The sequence below is a fragment of the Bombina bombina genome, chromosome 6 (assembly GCF_027579735.1).
Source record: "Bombina bombina isolate aBomBom1 chromosome 6, aBomBom1.pri, whole genome shotgun sequence".
NCBI classification, from domain to species: domain Eukaryota; kingdom Metazoa; phylum Chordata; class Amphibia; order Anura; family Bombinatoridae; genus Bombina; species Bombina bombina.
The window spans coordinates 893,666,087-893,685,312 of NC_069504.1; the positions used below are offsets into that span (position 1 = coordinate 893,666,087).

At 40.2% G+C, this 19,226-nt stretch overlaps 1 protein-coding gene across 1 annotated transcript in view; it reads left to right on the forward strand.

The window, feature by feature from the left end:
- BLM (BLM RecQ like helicase) overlaps window positions 1–18,915 on the forward strand; it is a 117,526-nt gene extending 98,611 nt beyond the window's left edge. The window contains 3 exon segments of the mRNA XM_053719573.1: window positions 5,877–5,999; window positions 6,238–6,445; window positions 18,620–18,915. Coding sequence (XP_053575548.1) covers window positions 5,877–5,999; window positions 6,238–6,445; window positions 18,620–18,779 — 491 coding nt within the window. The 3' untranslated portion in view covers window positions 18,780–18,915.
- Window positions 18,916–19,226: the final 311 nt, after the last annotated feature.

The window sequence follows — 19,226 nt, forward strand, 5'->3', positions numbered from 1 at the left end:
CTCCAGCTCATAAGGCCTTCTATTTATTTGGAGTATGTTAGTCTTGCCTCCTAATTTCTTTCATGTAATTAGCATTAGTCCATGAGCTAGTGACGTATGGGATATACATTCCTACCAGGAGGGGCAAAGTTTCCCAAACCTCAAAATGCCTATAAATACACCCCTCACCACACCCACAACTTTGCCTCCCATGGAGGTGGTGAAGTAAGTTTGTGCTAGATTGTACGTTGATATGCGCTTCGCAGCAGGCTGAAGCCCGGTTTTCCTCTCAGAGTGCAGTGAATGTCAGGGGAATGTGAAGAGAGTATTGCCTATTTGAATACAATGGTCTTCCTCTAGGGGATCTATTTCATAGGTTCTCTGTTATCGGTCGTAGATATTTCTTCTCCTACATCCCTTTTCAGATCGACGATATACTCTTATATACCATTACCTCTACTGATTCTCTTTTCAGTACTGGTTTGGCTATCTACTATATGTAGATGAGTGTCCTGGGGTAAGTAAGTCTTATTTTTTGTGACACTCTAAGCTATGGTTGGGCACTTTATATGTAAAGTTCTAAATATATGTCTTTAAACTTATATTTGCCATGATTCAGGATAATCAGTATTCATTCAGACTGTCAGTTTCATTATTTGGGATAATGCATATGAATAAATATTTTTTTCTTACCTTGAAAATTTTCAATTGACTATTTTTTCCCTGCGGGCTGTAAAATGTTTCATTTTATTGCGTCATTCTTGGCGCAAACTTTTTTGGCGCAAAATTTTGTCATTTCCGGCGCCGTAGTTGACGCCGGAAGTTGTATTCAGTTACGTCATTTTTTTGACGCATGTGTATTCAGACTTTTTTTGCGACAAAAAAATGTGGGTGTCGGTTTCGGCGTCAGAGGATGTAGCGTCATACTTGGCGCCAAAAAATATGGGCGTTGTACTTGGCGCCAATAATGTGGGCGTCATACTTGGTGCCAAAAATGTGGGCATCTTTTTTTGGTCCACTTTTTTTCTCACATTATTTAAGTTTCACTTTTTCATTGCTTCTGGTTGCCAGAGGCTTGTTATTTTGCATTTTTTCCCATTCCTGAAACTGTCATTTAAGGAATTTGATAATTTTGCTTTATATGTTGTTTTTTCTATTACATATTGCAAGATGTCACATTCTGATCCTGGGTCAGAATCTACTACTGGAAAGATGCTGCCTGATGCTGGTTCTACCAAAGTTAAGTGCATTTGTTGTAAACTTGTGGTAACTGTTCCTCCGGCTGTAGTTTGTGTTAGTTGCCATGATAAACTTTCCAATGCAGATTGTGTCTCCATTAGTAATAATCCTTTACCTGTTGTTGTTCCTTCAACATCTAATGTTCAGGATGGTCCTGTTAATGTAAAAGAATTTGTTTCTAATTCTGTTAGGAAGGCTCTGTCTGTTATTCCTCCTTCCAGTAAACGTAAAAGGTCTTTTAAAACTTCTCATATTTCGGATGAATTTTTAAGTGACCGCCATCATTCTGACTTATCTGTTTCTGATGAGGATCTATCTGGTTCAGAAGATTCTGCCTCAGATATTGATACTGATAAATCTTCTTATTTGTTTAAAATGGAGTTTATTCGTTTTTTACTTAAAGAAGTGTTGATTGCATTAGATATGGAGGAGTCTAGTCCTCTTGATACTAAATCTGCTAAGCGTTTAAATTCGGTTTATAAACCTCATGTAGTTATTCCAGAAGTTTTTCCAGTCCCTGATGCGATTTCAGAAGTGATTTCTAGGGAATGGAATAGTCTGGGTACTTCATTTACTCATTTAGAGTTTGGGACAAAATCCCCAAAGTTGATGAAGCTATCTCTTCTCTTGCTAAACGTACTACTATTCCTACGGCAGATAGTACTTCCTTTAAGGATCCTTTAGATAGGAAGCTTGAATCCTTTCTAAGGAGAGCTTATTTATGTTCAGGTAATCTTCTTAGACCTGCTATTTCTTTGGCTGATGTTGCTGCAGCTTCAACTTTCTGGTTGGAGGCTTTAGCGCAACAAGTATCAGACCATAATGCTTATAGCATTGTTAAACTTCTTCAACATGCTAATAACTTTGTTTGTGATGCCATTTTTGATATCATTAGAATTGATGTCAGGTATATGTCTTTAGCTATTTTAGCTAGAAGAGCTTTATGGCTTAAAACTTGGAATGCAGATATGACTTCTAAGTCAACTTTGCTTTCTCTCTCTTTCCAAGGTAATAAATTGTTTGGTTCTCAGTTGGATTCAATAATTTCAACTGTTACTGGGGGGAAGGGAGCCTTTTTGTCTCAGGACAAAAAATCTAAAGGTAAATATAGGGCTGCTAATCGTTTTCGTTCCTTTCGTCAGAATAAGGAGCAGAAGCCTGACCCTTCCTCTAAAGGAATGGTTTCCGTTTGGAAACCTTCTCCAGTCTGGAAATAAATCCAAGCCTTTTAGAAGGTCAAAACCAGCTCCCAAATCCGCATGAAGGTGCGGCCCTCATTCCAGCACAGCTGGTAGGGGGCAGGTTACGATTTTTCAAAGATGTTTGGATCAATTCGATTCACAATCTTTGGATTCAGAACATTGTTTCACAATTGTACAGAATAGGTTTCAAGGTAAGGCCGCCTGTGAGAAGATTTTTTCTCTCACGCATTCCAGTAAATCCAGTGAAGGCTCAGGCGTTTCTGAAATGTGTTTCAGACCTAGAGATAGCTGGGGTAATTATGTTAGTTCCAGTTCTGGAACGGGGTCTGGGGTTTTACTCAAATCTATTCATTGTACCAAAGAAGGAGAATTCCTTCAGACCAGTTCTGGATCTAAAAATATTGAATCGTTATGTAAGGATACCAACATTCAAAATGGTGACTATAAGGACTATTCTGCCTTTTGTTCAGCAAGGGCATTATATGTCTACAATAGACTTACAGGATGCATATCTTCATATTCCGATTCATCCAGATCACTATCAGTTCCTGAGATTCTCTTTTCTAGACAAGCATTACCAGTTTGTTGCTCTTCCGTTTGGCCTAGCAACAGCTCCAAGGATCTTTTCGAAGCTTCTCGTGCTCTTCTCTCTGTAATCAGAGAACAGGGTATTGCGGTATTTCCTTATTTGGACGATATCTTGGTACTTGCTCAGTCTTCACATTCTGCAGAATCTCATACAAATCAACTTATGTTGTTTCTTCAAAGACATGGTTGGAGGATCAATTTACCAAAGAGTTCCTTGATTCCTCAGACAAGGGTAACCTTTTTGGGTTTCCAAATAGATTCAGTGTCCATGACTTTGTCTCTAACAGAAAAGAGACGTCTGAAATTGGTTTCAGCTTGTCAAAACCTTCAGTCTCAATTGTTCCCTTCGGTAGCATTATGCAGCTTTGTATGCTGAACCAGTGGTGCAGGGATTATACAAAGATATCACAATTTACTATCCTTAAATCCCAATGTTCGATCTTCTCTAACTTGGTGGTTGAATCACCATAGTTTAATTCAAGGGGCCTCTTTTGTTTGTCCAACCTGGACTGTGATCTCAACAGATGCGAGTCTTTCAGGTTGGGGAGCTGTATGGGGATCTCTGACAGCGCAGGGGGTTTGGAAATCTCAGGAGGCGAGATTACCAATCAACATTTTGGAATTTTCAGAGCTCTTCAGTTCTGGCCTCTTCTGAAGAAAGAATCGTTTATTTGTTTTCAGACAGACAATGTCACAACTGTGGCGTATGTCAATCATCAAGGTGAGTCCTCAAGCTATGAAAGAAGTATCTCGGATACTTGTATGGGCGGAATCCAGCTCCTGTCTAATCTCTGCGGTTCATATCCCAGGTGTAGACAATTGGGAAGCGGATTATCTCAGTCGCCAGACGTTACATCCGGGCGAATGGTCCCTTCACCCAGAGGTATTTCTTCAGATTGTTCAAATCTGGGGACTTCCAGAAATAGATCTGATGGCCTCTCATCTAAAAACAAGAAACTTCCCAAGTATCTGTCCAGATCCAGGGATCCTCAGGCGGAAGCAGTGGATGCGTTGTTGCTTCCGTGGAATTATCATCCTGCCTATATCTTTCCGCCTCTAGTTCTTCTTCCAAAAGTGATTTCCAAGATTTTACTAGAGCGTTCGTTTGTACTGCTGGTGGCTCCAGCATGGCCTCACAGGTTTTGGTATGCGGATCTCATTCGGATGGCCAGTTGCCAACCTTGGACACTTCCGTTAAGACCAGACCTTCTATCTCAAGGCCCATTTTTCCATCAGGATCTCAAATCATTAAATTTGAAGGTATGGAGATTGAACGCTTGATTCTTAGTCATAGAGGTTTCTCTGACTCAGTGATTAATACTATGTTACAGGCTCGTAAATCTGTCTCTAGAAAGATTTATTATCGAGTTTGGAAGACTTACGTTTCTTGGTGTTCTTCTCATAAATTCTCTTGGCATTCTTTTAGAATTCCTAGAATTTTACAATTTCTTCAGGATGGTTTGGATAAGGGTTTGTCTGCAAGTTCTTTGACAGGACAAATCTCTGCTCTTTCTGTTCTTTTTCACAGAAAGATTGCTAATCTTCCTGATATTCATTGTTTTGTACAGGCTTTGGTTCGTATCAAACCTGTCATTAAGTCAATCTCTCCTCCTTGGAGTCTTAATTTGGTTCTGAGGGCCTTACAGGCTCCTCCGTTTGAACCTATGCATTCTCTGGATATTAAATTACTTTCTTGGAAAGTTTTGTTTCTTTTGGCCATCTCTTCTGCTAGAAGAGTTTCTGAGTTATCTGCTCTTTCTTGTGAATCTCCTTTTCTGATTTTTCATCAGGATAAGGCGGTGTTGCGGACTTCATTTCAATTTTTACCTAAGGTTGTGAATTCTAACAACATTAGTAGAGAAATTGTTGTCCCTTCATTGTGTCCTAATCCTAAGAATTCTCTGGAAAGATCTTTACATTCTTTGGATGTAGTTAGAGCTTTGAAATATTATGTTGAAGCTACTAAAGATTTTAGAAAGACTTCTAGTCTATTTGTTATCTTTTCTGGTTCCAGGAAAGGTCAGAAGGCTTCTGCCATTTCTTTGGCGTCTTGGTTAAAGTCTTTGATTCATCTTGCTTATGTGGAGTCGGGTAAGTCCCCGCCTCAAAGGATTATGGCTCATTCTACTAAGTTAGTTTCTACTTATTGGGCTTTTAGGAATGAAGCTTCTGTTGATCAGATTTGCAAAGCAGCAACTTGGTCTTCTTTGCATACTTTTACTAAATTCTACCATTTTGATGTTTTCTCTTCTTCTGAAGCAGTTTTTGGTAGAAAAGTACTTCAGGCAGCTGTTTCAGTTTGATTCGTCTGCTTATAATTTCAGTTTTTTTCATTATAAGATTAAAACTTTTTGATTTGGGTTGTGGATTATTTTTTCAGCGGAATTGGCTGTCTTTATTTTATCCCTCCCTCTCTAGTGACTCTTGCGTGGAAGTTCCACATCTTGGGTATCTGCTATCCCATACGTCACTAGCTCATGGACACTTGCTAATTACATGAAAGAAAACATAATTTATGTAAGAACTTACCTGATAAATTCATTTCTTTCATATTAGCAAGAGTCCATGAGGCCCACCCTTTTTTGTGGTGGTTATGATTTTTTTGTATAAAGCACAATTATTCCAATTCCTTATTTTTGATGCTTTCGCTCCTTTCTTATCACCCCACTTCTTGGCTATTCGTTAAACTGAATTGTGGGTGTGGTGAGGGGTGTATTTATAGGCATTTTGAGGTTTGGGAAACTTTGCCCCTCCTGGTAGGAATGTATATTCCATACGTCACTAGCTCATGGACTCTTGCTAATATGAAAGAAATTAATTTATCAGGTAAGTTCTTACATAAATTATGTTTTTATAATTGCTTTTCAGAGACCCTGTCTCCTGAACCGGACACTTTGCTTCAGATTGATGGAGTGACAGAAGATAAACTTGAGAAATATGGAGCAGAATTAATAGATGTTCTACAGAAATACTCTGAATGGAAACTTCCAGGTGCAGTATGATTATTAATAGAACTTTTGTATAGTCTTTCACTGGATCATATGAACACTCTTAGCTTGGTTTGATATTGGTGTGTGTTTGAGGATGTTCTGGAGTTGGCCTTTGGGGTGCCAGTATAACAAATAGGATTTGTTCTTTGCATCTATTTGGTAGAAAAATACCATGTTTGTTTTTTTAACATTTTCTTTAACATTTATTAATATGTTCACCATCTAATGCCCTATTACAGCTGAGGATGAAGCTAGGATATCTGTGGCATCCTCAGTTGCTACAGCTAGGAACTGTGAAAGTGATGAGGAAGCTGAAGAGAGGAGTGGAACATCCTCATACTTCAACTCTAAAACCAACAAAGGAACAAAGAGGAGAAAAGCTCCTTACTTTAAGAAGTCTAAGAAAAGAAAGACTGGAGGAGAAGGTCAACAGGTTTACTCAAGAAGGTAGGTTACCAATAATAGAAGCTACTGCATTTTCACATAGTTTTTTTTTATTATTGAGGTGTTTAAGAAGGTACAAACAATTAATACATTACATTTTTCAGACTTGTCATACAACATAATCTGCATGTATCTCAAAATATGTTATACACAAAAATAAATAATATATAGATAGAGATAGATAGATATAGATATAGATATATATATATATATATATATATATATATATATATACTGTTGTGCTTATAAGTTTACATACCTTGGCAGAATTTATGATTTCTTGGCCATTTTTCAGAGAATTTGAATGAGAACACAAAAACTTTTCTTTCACTTATGTTTAGTGTTTGGCTTAAGCCATTTATTATCAATCAACTGTGTTTACTCTTTTTTTTAAATCGTAATGACAACAGAAACTACCCAAATGACCCTGATCAAAAGTTTACATACCATGGTGATTTTGGCCTGATAACATGCACACAAGTTGGCACAAAGGGGTTTTAATGGCTATTAAAAGTAACCATCCTCACCTGTGATCTGTTTGCTTGTAATTAGTGTGTGTGTATAAAAAGTCAATGAGTTTCTGGACTCCTGACAGACCCTTGCATCTTCATCCAGTGCTGCACTGACGTTTCTGGATTCTGAGTCATGGGGAAAGCAAAAGAATTGTCAAAGGATCTGCGGGAAAAAGTAGTTGAACTGTATAAAACAGGAAAGGGATATAAAAAGGTATCCAAGGAATTGAGAATGCAAATCAGCAGTGTTCAAACTCTAATCAAGAAGTGAAAAATGAGGGGTTCTGTTTGATAACATACTGCATTCATCTTGCCATCAATTCTGACCAAATATCCTGTGCCTTTGTAGCTCACACATCCCCAAAACATCAGCGATCCACCTCCGTGTTTCACAGTAGGAATGGTGTACCTTTCATCACAGGCCTTGTTGATTCCTCTCCAAATGTAGCATTTATGGCGCGGTGGCCAAAAAGCTCAATTTTGGTCTCGTCACTCCAAATGACTTTGTGCCAGAAGGTTTGAGTCTTGTCTCTGTGCTGATTGGCGTATTGTAAGTGGGATACTTTGTGGCATTTGCGTAGAAATGGCTTCTGGCGAATCGACCATGCAGCCCATCTTTCTTCAAGTGCCTCCTTATTGTGCATCTTGAAACAGCCACACCACATGTTTTCAGAGAGTCCTGTATTTCACCTGAAGTTATTTGTGGGTTCGTCTTTGCATCCTGAACAATTTGCCTAGCAGTTGTGGCTGAAATTTTAATTTGTCTACCTGACCGTGGTTTGGTTTCAACAGAACCCCTCATTTTCCACTTCTTGATTAGAGTTTGAACACTGTTGATTTGCATTCTCAATTCCTTGGTTATATTTTTTATATCCCTTTCCTGTTTTATACAGTTCAACTACCTTTTCCCGCAGATCCTTTGACAATTCTTTTGCTTTCCCCATGACTCAGAATCCAGAATCGTCAGTGCAGCACTGGATGAAAGATGCAAGGGAAGGGTCTGTCAGGAGTCCAGAAACTCATTGACCTTTTATACACACACACTAATTACAAGCAAACATATCACAGGTGAGGATGGTTACCTTTAATAGCCATTCAAACCCCTTTGTGTCAACTTGTGTGCATGTTAACAGGGCAAAATCACCAGGGTATGTAAACTTTTGATCAGGGTCATTTGGGTAGTTTCTGTTGTCATTATGATTTAAAAAAGAGTAAACAAAGTTGACTGATAATAAATGGCTTCAGCCAAACACTAAACATGAGTGAAAGAAAAGTTTGTGTTATCATTCATATTCTCTGAAAAATGGCCAAGAAATCAAATTCTGCCAGGGTATGTAAAAAAAAAAAAAAGTGGAATGTGATTCCCAAAGGGCCTCTCATGGACCCCTAAAATATTATCTTTTCACTGAAAGGGAGATTTCAGGGGAAATAGGGTCACTCTTGGACCCGAAAAAACATAACTTGTATCTATGGTTGGAACAATACTATAATACCACATGTAGGACATCCTATTTATTATAATGATGCTTTGAATAACAAAGAACATTTTATTCCAACTGCCTAAAGTATAAGCTACTATAGTGCAATCATTTTATGTATATAGTAACTGAGTACTAGTGTAAGACTATGCTAAGGGCTCGCTTGGAGGTATACAATATTTGTCTCATAAGTGCATTAACTGGAGGTCAGCAGCAACACGTTAAAATTCCATTAACCCATAATCTATATAGAGCTCTTTAACTTTCCTCCACATGGTGCAAGGTAGCCTAAGGCTTCTACATTTAACACAGAAAAAAATGTGAATCAGATTACATGTCTACAAAAGGAGAGGTACCCTGTGCCCACAGTCTGTGAGATGGTCTGACCCCCCATTACTGTATATAGTGACATTGTTTAACCCACCAGTACTGTATATAGTGAGTCAGTGACACAGTCTGTAATCTGCCAGTGAGATGGCTGTTCTGACCCTACCTGCCCCAGTACTTTATAAAGTGACCACAGTAGTCTGTGACATGGTCCAGCCCCCCCCCCCCCCCTGCGTACTGTATATAGTGGCACTGTATAGACTGACACTGTTTACCCCCTGCCCCCCCCCCCCCCCCCCCCCCATGCTGTAGTAACAAGGTCTGTAATTTGCTGGTTCCACAAACATACACATACATGCATAAATACACACAATCACACACACACATAAACACCAATGGGTAAAACAGAAATACTAACCCCTGTTGTCAGAGACACTAGTGAAGCATCATGTCACACTCGCATATCATCAGTGCATGCAGTGGCAGGTCAACGTTTTTTATTGTACCTCTGCACCCACTGTAGTTTCGCCCCTGTGCAGTCCCCTGATCAATACATCAGTCATTATTCATCCTAAAACATAAGCGAAAAAGCACATAGCAGTACGCATGTTGAAGTTACAATATTAAAGGGTTAGAAATTGTTCCCATTTGACGCTAATTAAACTATATTATTATAATGACTATTATAAATGCAATTTAATTAAACCGTTTTTAAGACAAAATTAAGCTTTTACATACCTTATTTTTTAGCAATAAACTATCATGAAATGAGCAGTAATGACTGCCCATAAAATGAGGCATGGCTTATGTAAATCCAGCATCCGCCCCCCATCCAATGGTGAAGCGGCTGGATCCCTTCATTTCAATATTGCCTTCAGACAACATTGCATGCGCAGTCTCTATGTTAATGTACAGCTGTTCATAGCCTATTCATCTGTATTGGAGGGGCAGCTTGTGCTTCACACAGACAAATGAGAGGAGACGGGGAATAATAAAATAACCTTAGCTGAGACTAGCTGTGTAAGACTTTGCTGCTGCTTTTGTCCCAGTTCAGCCCTGCACTAACGAGAGCAGCGTTTATACTAGAATTCTTCCCTGCCTGTGATTTAGTGCACCTTTGCTTCAAGTTCAGACTTTGAATACAGCAGCAGTGTGAAAGCTCTGTTTATTTAAACTGTCCGGCTTATCTCCCCCTCTCCCTTGCTGTGTTTGATTGATTAGAGAGGGCTCCAATTCCACATGAAAGGAAACACAGCAAGAGGGAGGGGGAGATGAGTCCGACAGTGTAAATAAAAAGAGCGCTCATACTCACGCTGTAAATGTCAGAAGCACAGATGCACTTCATCACAAACAGGGAAGAATCCTAACATACACACTGTTGATGCCGGCCGGTTTCTGAGATACTGTGAAACAAAACTGTCAGGTGGCTAGAGCTGCCGCTCTAGTAACTTTTGTTCACTTCCTGTCTCCTCTCAGTAGACTGCTGAAAGCGGTGCTGGAGACAGGGGGGCGAGTCTGCGCATGTGTTATAATGTAAATAGTTTAATTGCGCATGCGGGCCGCCATGATGTTTCTACTTAGGTAGAACATCGTATCAGGCTGCATAATAATAAGTAGAAAATGGGTTTGGCGCAAAATTAATGTTTCAATTAAAATTTCAAGAAATGGAAAGAAAACTGTACAAAGGTCCCAATTACAAAAGGCTTTATTATAAAAAGAAGTTTTGAATGAGTTGAAAATATTTTTTGGGTTTACTATCCCTTTAAGGTTAAAAATAAAATACAAGTCAGATGAGAGCAGTCTTGCATATACTCAACTGTCCACATCTATACAAATGGTGAGAAAAATCAGACTACTACCAGTTTTGTTGCAATGGAGATCTTGAGTGGAAATAACCCAGCAGTCACAGAAATATGTGATGCTATAAAATTATCCCCGAAAATAATAAGGGCAATGGAAAATGTCGGAAGGGTGCCTAGCAGAGTAGTTCCCACTAACAAACTGTGCACCTCTCGGATTGCAGTGTTGCGACTTTTTGGAGACCTAGCACTAGGAAAACACGTTCCCCACTCAGGACAGTCAGCCGCATCTCTCCCGGTAGTCGATAGGGTATATCCCAAGTCAGCCGACCACAAGTGCTTATCCAATGACAAGCTCTGTACTCCACACTGAACCACAGATCGTCAATTAGTGTAAGTGTTACTGTGCTTCTCCAAAGTAAACTCAGAAAGCTCAAGATCTTTCCTCTGTAAGTTCAAGGTAGAGAAGAGAGCATTAGACAAGTCTCACATTGAAGTCTCACTTTCCCCTTCAACTAAACTGCTGAGCTTGATCTCTGCAAAGTAGGGGGCTGTTATTTACTCAGTGATGCGTCTCTCTGTAGAGCAGCACTATACACTAAAGCAGATGCATTCAAAGGCAACATGATTGTCTATTCTCACACATTTTCTCTTTATAGTCCTCCAGCAAAGCCTTAATGAAACAAAATAGCTCCTCCATGTTAAATGAGTAGAAATATGCAAAATTCAAAGAACTGCTATTATTCTCTCCATACCCTGTGCCCCAGGGGAGTACTGAGGATTTTCTCCTGAAAAGCCGCCAAAGCCTTTAGCGGTCAGCCTAGAGGATCTGACAATGTAGAGCATAAAATATAAGTATAATCTGAATCAGTAGAGTGTCCTCTTCAAGATAGCATAAGAATCAAGGTTGGATGATGCAAAAATAGCTTGATCACATGGCGGAGAGCAATTTTGTACTAGGCGCCTCCAGTTTAGGGGTCATCTTCGGCCATAGCCCAGGCACGCCCCCTTCACATTGTTTTTGCTTTACATGTACACTTGATATAATGGTGATAGTTATAAGGCTGCTATGCAGGAGATAGGTTGTGCTCACATACAGTATGTATGTATATATATATATATTCTCACAAAACTATAGGTGCTCTAAACAGTATAATTTCACACAGTAATTATAACACACTGCCAAGATTGCATATCTTAGATATTCTAGGTATGTGCATATTGAAAAATATTCAGTGTAAAGTATCACCAGCTGCCCCTCAATAGGGCTTTTATTTCTATTTTGTCTCTGCTCCATAAAAAGGAATGGGTACACTCCTAAATCACAGCATTTAAATAACTAGTAGTAACTCAATAGATAAGGATATGAGAGAAAGCAAATTTTTAATTTTACGAGTCTCGCTTTGTTTATTTTTATCTGCTGCTCTTAATCTGTTCCTAGAGTAATTTTGTAGGGTATTTTTCTTTCCCCCCTTCTAGCTATACTATCGTTAAATGGGACCCATTCATCAAATTGGTTATATTGGTTGTTCAATAACGATTAGTGGATTGCAGATTTGTCATCTGTCAATCAATTGAGGACTATGGCGAGTAGAGGAATGGCGCTTATTGTTATAGTATTAAAAGGTAAAATCTCAGATGATCCGGATATATAACCAATTTGATGAATGCAAATCTCACAATTTTTTTTTAAATTCTATGCTATGACTTGAGCGTGTACGCTCAAGTTTACATTCACTTTAAAACGGTCAGGATTACCGTCCTATATAACATATAAATACGGTTATTAAGTAGTATGAATAACATCCAATATTTTTAAAGGCAATAGTCTGTCCTTACAACAGGTGAACATACCTCCATGATCCAGTGACTTGTATTTATACTCTAGCTGTTGGTTTCTCCATGCAAACTACTGTGCGCCCTCAGCCAACCACTAACATGCAAAGGCTAGGACTCCCTCTTTCAACTCCAGGGGAGATTTAAATTATTTTTCTTCTTCAATAAAGTCTCTCTTTCTCTTGTAAGGTGTATCCAGTCCACGGATCATCCATTACTTGTGGGATATTCTCATTCCCAACAGGAAGTTGCAAGAGGACACCCACAGCAGAGCTGTTATATAGCTCCTCCCCTAACTGCCATACCCAGTCATTCTCTTGCAACTCTAAACACGCATGGAGGTAGTAAGAGAGAGTGGTGAAAAATAGTTAGTTTTTTATCTTCAATCAAAAGTTTATTTTAAATAGTACCGGAATTGTACTATTTTATCCCAGGCAGTAAATAGAAGAAGAATCTGCCTGAGTTTTCTATGATCTTAGCAGGTTGTAACTAAGATCCATTGCTGTTCTCACATATGTCTGAGGAGAGAGGTAACTTCAGCGGGAGAATGGCGTGCAGTTTACTCTGCTATGAGTTATGTGCAGTTACAATTTTTTTCTAGAATTGGAAATGCTAGAAAATGCTGCTGATACCGGATTAATGTAAGTTAAGCCTGAATACAGTGATTTAATAGCGACTGGTATGCTTACTCTCAGGGGTAATACCCTTATAAAATTGCAATTTAAAATGTTTGCTGGCATGTTTAATCGTTTTTATATATGCTTTGGTGATAAAACTTTATTGGGGCCTAGTTTTTTCCACATGGCTGGCTTAAATTTTGCCTAGAAACAGTTTCCTGAGGCTTTCCACTGTTGTAGTATGAGTGGGAGGGGCCTATTTTAGCGCTTTTGTGCGCAGTTAAAATTACAGACTGAGACATCCAGCTTTCCTCAGAAGTCCCCTGAATGCTATAGGACATCTCTGAAGGGCTCAAAGGCTTCCCAAAGTCGTTTATTGGGGAAGGTAGGGCCACAGCAGAGCTGTGGCAGTTTGTTGTGACTGTTAAAAAAACGTTTTTTGATCCGTTTTTTGAACTAAGGGGTTAATCATCCATTTGCAAGTGGGTGCAATGCTCTGTTTATTATATACACTGTAAAAATTTTGTTTGTGTAACTGCCTTTTTTCACTGTTTTTCAAATTCTGACAATTTGTTTCTCTTAAAGGCACAGTACCGTTTTTTATATTTGCTTGTTAACTTGATTTTAAAGTGTTTTCCAAGCTTGCTGGTCTCATTGCTAGTCTGTGTAAACATGTCTGACATAGAGGAAACTCCTTGTTCATTATGTTTAAAAGCCATGGTGGAACCCCCTCTTAGAATGTGTACCAAATGTACTGATTTCACTTTAAGCAATAAAGATCATATTCTGTCTTTAAAAAATGTATCACCAGAGGAATCTGACGAGGGGGAAGTTATGCCGACTAACTTTCCCCACGTGTCAGATCCTTTGACTCCCGCTCAAGGGACTCACGCTCAAATGGCGCCAAGTACATCTAGGGCGCCCATAGCGATTACTTTACAAGACATGGCGGCAGTCATGGATAATACACTGTCAGCGGTATTAGCCAGACTACCTGAATTTAGAGGTAAGCGAGATAGCTCTGGGGTTAGACAAAATGCAGAGCATACCGACGCTTTAAGAACCATGTCTGATACTGCTTCACAATATGCAGAAGCTGAGGAAGGAGAGCTTCAGTCTGTGGGTGATGTTTCTGACTCAGGTAGGATACCTGATTCTGATATTTCTACATTTAAATTTAAGCTTGAATACCTCCGCGTGCTGCTCAAAGAGGTTTTAGCTGCTCTGAATGACTGTGATACAATTGCAGTGCCAGAGAAATTGTGTAGACTGGATAAATACTAAGTAGTGCCGGTGTGTACTGATGTTTTTCCAATACCTAAAAGGTTTACAGAAATTATTGCTAAGGAATGGGATAGACCAGGTGTGCCGTTCTCTCCCCCTCCTATTTTTAGAAAAATGTTTCCAATAGACGCCACCACACGGGACTTAAGGCAGACAGTCCCTAAGGTGGAGGGAGCAGTTTCTACTCTAGCAAAGCGTACTACTATCCCTGTCGAGGACAGTTGTGCTTTTTTAGATCCAATGGATAAGAAATTAGGTTACCTTAAGAAAATGTTTATTCAACAAGGTTTTATCCTACAGCCCCTTGCATGCATTGCTCCTGTCACTGCTGCTGCGGCGTTCTGGTTTGAGTCTCTGGAAGAGGCTTTACAGGTAGAGACTCCATTGGATGACATACTTGGCAAGCTTAGGGCACTTAAGCTAGCCAATTCTTTTGTTTCTGATGCCATTGTTCATTTGACTAAACTAATGGCTAAGAATTCTGGTTTTGCTATACAGGCGCGCAGGGCGCTATGGCTTAAATCATGGTCAGCTGACGTGACTTCAAAATCTAAGCTACTTAACATTCCCTTCAAGGGGCAGACCCTATTCGGGCCTGGTTTGAAGGAGATTATTGCTGATATCACTGGAGGAAAAGGTCATGCCCTTCCTCAGGACAGGTCCAAATCAAGGGCCAAACAGTCTAATTTTCGTGCCTTTCGAAACTTCAAGGCAGGTGCGGCATCCACTTCCTCTAATGCAAAACAAGAGGGAACTTTTGCTCAGTCCAAGACGGTCTGGAGACCAAACCAGACCTGGAACAAAGGTAAGCAGGCCAAAAAGCCTGCTGCTGCCTCTAAGACAGCGCCCCCTATCCGGTAACTGATCTAGTAGGGGGCAGACTTTCACTCTTTGCCCAGGCGTGGGCAAGAGATGTCCAGGATCCCTGGGCGCTGGAAATTATATCCCAGGGATAGCTTCTGGATTTCAAAGCTTCCCCCCCAAAAGGGAGATTTCACCTTTCACAATTATCTGCAAACCAGATAAAGAGAGAGGCATTCTTACACTGTGTACGAGACCTCCTAGTTATGGGAGTGATCCATCCAGTTCCAAAGGAGGAACAGGGACAGGGTTTTTACTCAAGTCTGTTTGTGGTTCCCAAAAAAGAGGGAACCTTCAGACCAATTTTGGATCTAAAGATCTTAAACAAATTCCTCAGAGTTCCATCATTCAAGATAGAGACTATTTGTACCATCCTACCTATGATCCAGGAGTGTCAATATATGACTACATTGGATTTAAAGGATGCTTACCTTCACATTCCGATACACAAAGATCATCATCAGTTTCTCAGGTTTGCCTTTCTAGACAGGCATTACCAGTTTGTAGCCCATCCCTTTGGATTAGCTACAGCCCCAAGAATCTTTACGAAGGTTCTGGGGTCACTTCTGGCGGTCCTAAGACCGCGGGGCATATCAGTGGCCCCTTATTTAGACAACATCCTGATACAGGCGTCAAACTTACAAATTGCCAAGTCTCATGCGGACGTAGTACTGGCATTTCTGAGATCGCATGGGTGGAAAGTGAACGAGGAAAAGAGTTCTCTATCCCCACTCACAAGAGTTTCCTTCCTAGGGACTCTGATAGATTCTGTAGAAATGAAAATTTACCTGACGGAGTCCAGGTTATCAAATCTTTTAAATTCCTGCCGAGTTCTTCATTCCATTCCGCGCCCTTCGGTGGCTCAGTGCATGGAAGTAATCGGCTTAATGGTAGCGGCAATGGACATAGTGCCGTTTGCACGACTACATCTCAGACCGCTGCAACTATGCATGCTCAGTCAGTGGAACGGGGATTACACAGATTTGTCCCCTCTACTAAATCTGGATCAAGAGACCAGGGATTCTCTTCTCTGGTGGCTATCTCGGGTCCATCTGTCCAAAGGTATGACCTTTCGCAGGCCAGATTGGACAATTGTAACAACAGATGCCAGCCTTCTGGGTTGGGGTGCAGTCTCGAACTCCCTGAAGGCTCAGGGATTGTGGACTCAGGAGGAGACACTCCTTCCAATAAATATTCTGGAACTGAGAGTGATATTCAATGCTCTTCAGGCTTGGCCTCAGTTAGCAACTCTGAGGTACATCAGATTTCAGTCGGACAACATCACGACTGTGGCTTACATCAACCATCAAGGGGGAACAAGAAGTTCCCTAGCGATGTTAGAAGTCTCAAAGATAATTCGCTGGGCAGAGATTCACTCTTGCCACCTATCAGCTATCCATATCCCAGGTGTAGAGAACTGGGAGGCAGATTTTCTAAGTCGTCAGACTTTTCATCCGGGAGAGTGGGAACTCCATCCGGAGGTGTTCGCCCAATTGATTCTTCGTTGGGGAAAACCAGAACTGGATCTCATGGCGTCTCGCCAGAACGCCAAGCTTCCTTGTTACGGATCCAGGTCCAGGGATCCCAAGGCGACGCTGATAGATGCTCTAGCAGCGCCCTGGTTTTTCAACCTGGCTTATGTGTTTCCACCGTTTCCTCTGCTCCCTCGACTGATTGCCAAGGTCAAGCAGGAGAGAGCATCTGTGATTTTGATAGCGCCTGCGTGGCCACGCAGGACCTGGTATGCAGATCTGGTGGACATGTCATCCTTTCCACCATGGACTCTGCCTCTGAGACAGGACCTTCTACGTCAGGGTCCTTTCAACCATCCAAATCTAATTTCTCTGAGACTGACTACCTGGAGATTGAAAGCTTGATTTTATCAAAGTGTGGCTTCTCCGAGTCAGTCATTGATACCTTAATACAGGCACGAAAGCCTGTTGCCAGGAAAATTTACCATAAAATATGGCGTAAATATCTTTATTGGTGTGAATCCAAAGGTTACTCATGGAGTAAGATCAGGATTCCCAGAATATTATCCTTTCTTCAAGATGGTTTGGAAAAAGGATTGTCAGCTAGTTCCTTAAAAGGACAGATTTCTGCTCTGTCTATTCTTTTGCACAAGCGTCTGGCAGATGTTCCAGACGTTCAGGCCTGTGTTTAAATCTGTTGCTCCCCCATGGAGCTTAAATTTGGTTCTTAAGGTTCTTCAAGGAGTTCCGTTTGAACCTCTTCATTCCATAGATATCAAACTTTTATCTTGGAAAGTTCTTTTTTTTGTAGCTATTTCCTCGGCTCGTCGAGTCTCAGAGTTATCTGCTTTACAATGTGATTCTCCTGATCTGATCTTCCATACGGATAAGGTAGTCCTGCGTACCAAACCTGGGTTTTTACCTAAGGTGGTATCTAACAAGAATATCAATCAAGAGATTGTTGTTCCATCCTTGTGTCCTAATCCTTCTTCAAAGAAGCAACGTCTATTACACAATCTGGACGTGGTTCGTGCTTTAAAGTTTTACTTACAAGCTACTAAAGATTTTCGTCAAACATCTGCTTTGTTTGTTGTCTACTCTGGACAGAGGAGAGGTCAAAAGGCTTCGGCAACCTCTTTCTTTTTGGCTAAGAAGCATAATCCGCTTAGCCTATGAGACTGCTGGACAGCAGCCTCCTGAAAGAATTACAGCTCATTCTACTAGGGCTGTGGCTTCCACTTGGGCCTTTAAAAATGAGGCTTCTGTTGAACAGATTTGCAAGGCGGCGACTTGGTCTTCGCTTCATACTTTTTCAAAATTCTACAAATTTGATACTTTTGCTTCTTCGGAGGCTATTTTTGGGAGAAAGGTTTTACAGGCAGTGGTACCTTTCGTTTAAGTACCTGCCTTGTCCCTCCCTTCATCCGTGTACTTTAGCTTTGGTATTGGTATCCCACAAGTAATGGATGATCCGTGGACTGGATACACCTTACAAGAGAAAACACAATTTATGCTTACCTGATAAATTTATTTCTCTTGTGGTGTATCCAGTCCACGGTCCGCCCTGTCATTTTAAGGCAGGTAATTTTTTTCATTTAAACTACAGTCACCACTGCACCCTATGGTTTCTCCTTTCTCTGCGTCTTTTCGGTCGAATGACTGGATATGGCAGTTAGGGGAGGAGCTATATAACAGCTCTGCTGTGGGTGTCCTCTTGCAACTTCCTGTTGGGAATGAGAATATCCCACAAGTAATGGATGATCCGTGGACTGGATACACCACAAGAGAAATAAATTTTTCAGGTAAGCATAAATTGTGTTTTTTATCTCTTTGTGCCTGGTCATAAGGCCTTGTTATAAATGGCCCCTGGAACTGGAAGAGGAGCTCTTCTGGCTCTTGGATATCATCATATTGGTTTGATTGCCATATTTAGAGGATTTTTTCATTTGTCTTCTAATGTAAGTTAGTAACCTAAGTTATCATAATTGTAGTGGCAACGATGCATCTTCATCCAAGAACAATTCTGCTAGCAAAATAGCTGCTGGTTATAACCAAGGATCCAAGTCAGGACCTGTAAAAAGACCAGGATTCATGGCACCACCTCTACCTCAGAACCGTCGCTTCCTGAAACCTTCCTACTCTGTGTTTTAAAATTGAGATTTTCTTAACTTTTATTGTAATTAATATAAATATATATATGTATATGTACATATGTTGTATTTTGTTGTATTTTTTATAAATCTGGATTTCTAGTAAACTAAGTAAATAATAATGTCTTCTGACATAACTCTTTCTGTGTTTTGTCAATAACTTTTTACCTGTTTTGCTGCAAATTGCTAAATGACAAGATGTCTCATCCTTTTAAATCCACCAAGGTCACTTGCAACACTCCTCAATTAGGTAACCTGTTCCCATGTAATAATCTGTGTGAATTGTTGTTCCCATGTTAGACCTCTGGGTGGGCACAGCTTATTTATAAACCCCTTAAGAACTGGGCATTTCAGACAAAAACTTCCCCAAAAGACCAGAGCATTTTTGCCATCACTAAATTTAAACAGAAATAGTTTTTTTTTTATATTTATGTATCAAAACTATATT